This window comes from Oryctolagus cuniculus, chromosome 8 (genome assembly GCF_964237555.1).
Source record: "Oryctolagus cuniculus chromosome 8, mOryCun1.1, whole genome shotgun sequence".
Classification (NCBI taxonomy): Eukaryota; Metazoa; Chordata; class Mammalia; order Lagomorpha; family Leporidae; genus Oryctolagus; species Oryctolagus cuniculus.
In genome coordinates, this window is record NC_091439.1 from 144116099 (window position 1) to 144123257 (window position 7159).

At 42.4% G+C, this 7159-nt stretch overlaps 1 protein-coding gene across 1 annotated transcript in view; it reads left to right on the plus strand.

The window, feature by feature from the left end:
* Positions 1–5270, plus strand: part of LOC103346610 (zinc finger protein 569) — a 51515-nt gene extending 46245 nt beyond the window's left edge. The window contains 1 exon segment of the mRNA XM_051839864.2: positions 1–5270. Within this exon segment, the coding sequence (XP_051695824.2) occupies positions 1–301 (301 nt within the window). The 3' untranslated portion in view covers positions 302–5270.
* Positions 5271–7159: the final 1889 nt, after the last annotated feature.

The window sequence follows — 7159 nt, forward strand, 5'->3', positions numbered from 1 at the left end:
TTATTTATGTGATGACTGTGAAAAGGCCTTTGGCCATAAATCACAACTCAAAATGCATCAGAGAATTTACATAGGGGAGAAGTCTCATGAATATAATGACTGTAGAAAAGCCTTCGGCCAGAAGTCAAACCTCATAATGCATCGGAGAATTCACACACAGCAGACAATCATTCGTGTAATGACTAGAAAATCCTTTTGTTATAAATCACAACTCATGAAACACCAGAGAATTCACACAGGGGAGAAACTTTATGAATGTTATAGTGTGGGAAAGTCTTTGGCCATAAGTCACATCTCATAATCCATCACAGAATTCACACAGGAAGAAATCTTATGAATGCAATGACTATGGAAAATCCTTTTGCTATAAATCATAACTCATGACACATTGGAGAATTCACACAGGGAGAAACCTCATGAACCCAGAAACTGGAAAAGCCTTTGGCCAGAAGTCAAACTTCATATTACATGAAAGAATTCACATGAGAGAAGCTTTATGAATATAATGACTCTGAAAAGCCTTTGGCCATAAGCCACAGCTAATAATCTATCAGAATTCACAGAGCGGAGAAATTTCATGAATGCTGCTCAAATTCTGGAGGTAACTGAAGTGTATTAAATAGATGAGCACAATCTCTGGTGGTAGATGTCAAAATAATGATCTGATCCGGGAAGATGGGCAGAGTGCTAGTAGGATCAACAACAGATTGATCAGGTAGCTTCCTGATACAGATCTAAGTATTAATATATGGCAATTCTTTCCTTAACAACATCAATGTTGGAAAATACATGATGTGGTGCACCTTTAGAAGCCATTTCTTAAGTCTATGTGGAATGCTTTTTGTGTGTTGTCGCTCCCCCTCTTCGCGGAGGAACGACACTGGACCCTGCGCTGTTCTTTTGTCTGCTCGGCCCTTCCCAGGTTTGCTGCTGGTCCTTCCTGGGTTGGCTGCTGACCCCTCCACCTCTGTGGAGGGGTGGCACCCCCTGCCACTTTCCCCGCTTCCGCGGAGGAGCGGCACACCGCCGGCCGGCTCTCTTGGGGGCTGCTCAGGTGTTCCTTCAGATGTTCCTCGTGCATGTTGTCTCTCTCCTCCTTTATAGTCCTCTTCCACCAATCCCAACTCTGCTGCCCACACGCCAAACACACTGCTCTCCTCCAATCAGCAGCAGGATCAGCTCCTGCAGCTCATCAGTCAAATTGGCGAGAGGCAGCTGCGTAGAAGTTTACTCCTCCCCAGCGCCATATTGTGGGAGAGCAGATGCATAGAATAAGTCTTAATTCCAGTAACTTAGTCTAGTCTCAGCTGCTCCCCACAGTGTGTGTGTATTTTTCCAATGTTTTTAATCACTAATGCCTCAACATATTTCTATATTCTAAAGCTCATTGGCATACAATCCATTTACAAATAAACCTGAGTGGCAGGAAGAGGACAGTTATTTTCAGAAATCCTCTACTATCTCAGAATTTTAATTTTGGTGTTTGATTCCTCCATGGATTATGGCTTTCATTGAGTGAGGCACTGGTTAATTTGATGACTGATGCTGCCATGATCTCTGATTCTGGGAAATTGTGCATTTTCTGGCTTAGTATTGTTTTCCTCTATTCTGAAAGAGTTGCTGGTTTTCTGTATGGGCTTTCTGTAATTATATAGGACTTGATCTGAATAGGGGATGTGTGGGGAGCAACCCGGACTGGACTGAGTTACTGGAATTGGGACTTATTCTATGCATCTGCTCTCCCACAATATGGCACTGAGAGGGGAGAGACGGCTTCTGCACAGCTGCCTCCAGTTCAACCAATAGGCAGCAGGACTTGCTCCTGATTGGAGGAGAGCAGCGTACTCGGCGTGTGGGCAGCCGAGTTAGGATTGGCGGAGGAGGACTATAAAGGAGGAGAGAGACGGCATGCACCAGGAACATCTAAGGGGAACATCTAAGGGGAACACCTGTGCAGCCCCCGAGAGAGCCGGCCAGCAGTGTGCCGCTCCCCCGCGGAAGTGGGGAATGTGGCAGGGGGAACCGCCCTTCCACGGAGGTGGAAGGGACGGTAGCCAACCCGGGAAGAACCAGCAGCAAACCCGGGGACGGCCGAGCAGACGAAAGAACAGCGCAGGGTCCTGTGTCGTTCCTCCACGAAGACGGGGAGCGACATAATGGTGCCGTGACTCGGATATGAAGCCTAGGCAGGCTTTAGTGTCGTTCCTCCACGAAGAGGGGGAGCGACAGGGATGTTTTGATCTGGTTGGATTTCTTTCCATCTTATTTTTCTTTTCCTCCATAACAGGACTGAGACTGTAGCACATGAGTGATTTGTTTAGGACTTGAGGCCAAAGAAAGAGTGAAGGCATAAAAAACATGAGAAGGGGGAGCAAATTCACAGAAGAAAGTGCTGCTGACTAGGTGGCTAATGTGAGCCAGCTGGTCTATATATTGAACTATGTGGTGCCAAGATACTGCTGTCAACTGATCTCCTGAGATTTGGAATCTGAGGCCATTGTGTATCACTGGATATTTTCTCTGATCTTTTCATAACCTTGTTAACTTGAGTAAGCAGTAAGAGAGACTGGAATATTCAATACAAATTAAGAAAACAGCTTTGTATGTTTGTTATACTAAAATGTGCCAGTCAATGAAGAACAGATCATAGAGGTCCACTCAGTAGAAACACAGTTGGTCACAAGAGTGAATGAATGGAAAATTGTGAACAAGCTTTATATTATGCATTTATGTTTCAAGTTAATTGATTTGGGAAAAGGTCTTTGGTGCAATGCTTAATAAAGCACTTGGGATGTCCACACTCTAGTATGAATATGGAGATTTCTGTCCAGTTCCACTTCTGATTCTAGCATCCTGCTAATGCACATACTGGGAGGCTGCAGGTGATGGTTCAAATATTTGGATCTTGCCATTCAAATGGAAACCTAGACTCAATTTTCACCTCCTGGTTTTAATCCGTCGTGGTCCAGCTGTTGGGAAACTTTAAGAATTAGACAAGTAGTAGATCATTTCCTGCCTCTGAGTGTCTGCCGTCAAAATTTAAAAACAGCTAAAGATTCTATAGTTTAGCTTATTCCTGTTCTTTGGATAAAGGATCTGTTCATGGTTTCTTATGTATTTGTCCCTGTGATGATAAGGGTATGTATATTGTGGCTCAGCCATAAGTTTCCAAGGGAGAAGACACTTTGTGTGAGGTCAACTGTGGCTTGTCAGGAATGGCAATGTACAACCATAAATATGGAAGCTAAATATTGAATAAATACAGCATTGAAAAAGGTTTATTGGGGCTGGCGCTGTTGTGTAGGCGAGTAAAGCTGCCAGCTGCAGTGTTGGCATCCCATATGGGCACCAGTTTGAATCCCAGCTGCTCCACTTATTCAACTTTGTGCTATGGCCTGGTAAAGCAATAGAAGATGGCCCAAGTTCTTAGGCCCCTTGCACCCATGAGGGAGACCTGGAAGAAGCTCCTGAATCCTGGCTTTGGATAGGCCCAGCTCTGGCCATTGCAGCCATTTGGGGAATAAACCAATGGATTGAAGACCTCTCTCTCTCTCTGTGTTTCTCTTTCTGCCTCTGCTTCTGCCTCTTTGTAACTCTGCTTTTCAAATAAACACATCTTTTTCTGAAAAAAAAGTTTACTGAAATTTAAACATTGAAATTTTTATATCAGATTTTGACTAGAACTTTTGGATATTTAAGTGGCTTGAATACTAGTATGGATTTATACCATACTTTAAGTATCTAGGCGCATAGAATATTTATGATAAAATATAAAAGAGAACCACAAATAGAATTTTTTCAGTGTTTCTTTTTTAAATTTAATTTAAGGTATACAAATTTCATGTACTTCATACATAAAGATTCAGGAATATAGTGATACTTTCCACCCTATCCTTCTTCCTACTTATGCTCTCACACTTCTTCCTCCACTTTATTCTTTTCTCATTGTTATTTTTTATAAAAGTCTGTTTTTAGTCTAATTAATGCTTATCAAATTAACCCAGACTAAATAAAGTGTTCATCAAATTGTATGAAAAATTATTCATCAAGACAAGGACTATTAAAAACCATCACATTTTTAAATTTTTTAAAAGATTTATTTTACTTGAAAGAGTTACACAGAGAAGGAAAGGCAGAGAGAGAAGGGTCTTCCATCTGTTTGTTTACTCCTCAATTGGTTACAATGGCTGGAGCTGTGCTGATCCTGAGCCAGGAGCCAGGAGTTTCTTCCATGTCTCTCACATGGGTGCAGGGGCCCAAGGACTTGGGTGATCATCTACTGCTTTCTCAGGCCATAGCAGAGAGCTGGATAGAAAGTGGAGCAGCTGGGACTCAAACTGGGGCCCATATGGGATGCAGGCACTGCAGGTGGCAGCTTTACCCACTACAGCACAGTTCCAGCCCCCCAAATCCTCACATTTTAAAGGGTCAATTTCACTTCTATAGATTACCTTTTAGGTTCTCTATTAATGAACACAGATCAGGAAGAATATGTGGCACTTCTGGTTTGGGGACTGGCTTATTTCACTAAATACAATCATTTACAATTGCATCCTTTTTGTTGCAAACAACAACAGGCTTTCATTTTTTATCACCATGTGATAATTCATAATATGCATATACCAGAATTTTTTTATCCAGTCATCAGATGGTAGACATCTGGATTGATTCCATGTCTTAGCTATTGTGAATTGGGTTACAATAAACCTGGGGTTTCAGATCACTTTCATATGCTGATTTCTTTTGGGTAAATAACCAGGAGTGGAAGGGCAGGGTTGTATTGTAGTTTTATATTCAGATTTCTGAAGTATCTCCATATTGTTTTCAACAGTGACTGAACCAGTTTAAATTCCCACCAACAGTGGAATGAGGTACCTTTCTCCTCACATTCAAGCCAATATTTGTTATTTGTTGATTTTAGTAGAGAGCCATTCTATCTGAGGTGAGATAAAAACATCATGGTAGTTTTGATTTTCATTTCTTGATGCCTAGTGATCTTGAGCAGTTTTTATATGTCTGCTGATCATTTGAATTTTCTCCCTTGAAAAATTTTTGTTTAGGTACTTTGTACATTTCCTAACTGGATTGTTTAGTTTGTTATTGTTGAGGGTCTTGAGCTCTTCATGGATTCTGGATATTAATCCTTTATCGGTTGCATAGTTTGAAAATATTTTCTCCCATTCTGTAGGTTTCCTTTTCACTCTGCTCAGTGTTTGTTTTGCACACTGCAGAAGCTTCTCAGTCTGAAGTAATCCCATTTGTCAATTTTGGCTTTGACTGCCTGTGCTTCTGGGTTATTTTCCAAGAAGTTTTTGCCTATGCTCATGCCTTGCAGGTTTTCTCAATGTTCTCTAGTAATTTGATGCTATTGGGTTGTAGAGTAAGGCCTTTGATCTATTTTGAGTGGATTTTGTGTAAGGTGTAATGTAGGCATGCAGTTTTATATTTCTGCCTGTAGAGATTCAGTTTTCCCAGCACCGTTTGTTGAAGAGGTTGTCTTTGCTCCAGGAATTGATTTTAGCTCCTTTATCAAAGCTAAGTTGGTTGTAGATGTATGACTTTATTTCTGGAATTTCTATTCTTTTCCACCAGTTTATGTTTCTTTTCTTTCTTTCTTTTTTTTTTTTTTTTTTTTTACTAGTATCAGGCTGTTTTGGTTATAACTGCCCTGTAGTATGAGAAAGGTCTTCCTTTTCCGTTGGTTCACCCCCCTATTGATGCTGTGGCTGGCACACCATGCTGATCTGAAGCCCAGATCCAGGTGCTTTTTTTCTGGTCTCCCATGCGGGTGCCGGGCCCAAGGACCTGGGCCATCCTCCACTGCCTTCCTGGGCCACAACAGAGAGCTGGACTGGAAGAGGAGCAACCGGGACAGAATCCAGTACCCTGACTGGGACTACAACATGGGGTGCCGGCATTCAGGTGGATGATTAGCCTAGTGAGCTGCGGCACTGGCCCAATTGTTTCTTTTTTAAAAAAATATTTATTTATTAATTTGAAAGGCAGAATTACAGATAGGCAGAGAGAGAGAGAGAGAGGTCTTCCACTCACTGGTTCACTCCCTAGACAGCTGCAACAGCTGGAGCTGTGCCCATCCAAAGCCAGGAGCCAGGAGGTTCCTTCAGGTCTCCCACATGGGTGCAGGAGCCCAATGACTTGGGTCATCTTCTGTTTTCCTCCCAGGCCATAGCAGAGATCTGGATGGAAAGTGGAACAGCTGGGACTCAAACTGGCACAATATGGGATGCCGGCACCACAGGTGGCAGCTTTACATGCTATGCCACAGTGCCAGCCCCTAATGCATTTCTTTTTTAAAAAGATGTCTTTATTTGAAAGACAGAGTTTCATAGAGAGAAGAACAGAGACCTTTTATGCTCTGATTTACTCCCCAAATGCTGTAGTGGCCATGGCTGGTCTGGACCAAAACTAGAGAAATGGAGCCTCACAGGGGTCTCTCAAATGCGTACAGGGGCTCAAGTACTTGGGCCATGTTTCACTGCTTTCTCAGACACATTAGCAAGGAGCTCAGTTGGAAGAGGAGGAGCCAGGTCTTGAACTGGCACATATATGGGATGGTGGTGCTGCAGATGGTGGTTTAATCCTCTACGCCATAACACTGTCCCCATGTAATACATTTCATTTGAATGATTTGATTTTTTTATATTGGCTCATTTTATTTAACTTAATTTGGGCTTTATAGGGTCCCATTTTATCTAGCCAATATGTCACCTCCAAAAATTGCTTTAGATTTATTACTCATGCAGTTGCAGTCTCAGCCACCAATGGGATATTTGGTCACATTGAACTGTGGAAAATTGAAGCAGTGTTAAAGTGAACTGACCAAGTAATGTCCTTGTTTTATATTTATTAATTTTCTTAAGATTACAAGTGGCTCTCTAAATTTATTTTTTTAAAGAATTTTTATTTGTTTATTTGAAAGTCAGAGTTACACAGAGAGAGAAGAGGCAGAGGGAGAGAGAGAGAGAGAGAGAGGTCTTCCATCTGATGGTTCACTCTCCATTTGGCCGCAATGGCCGGAGCTGCACCAATCCAAAGCCAGGTGCCAGGAGCTTCTTCCAGGTCTCCCACATGGGTGCAGGGGCCCAAGGACTGGGCCATCTTCTACTGCTTTCCCAGGCCATAGCAGAGAGCTGGATCC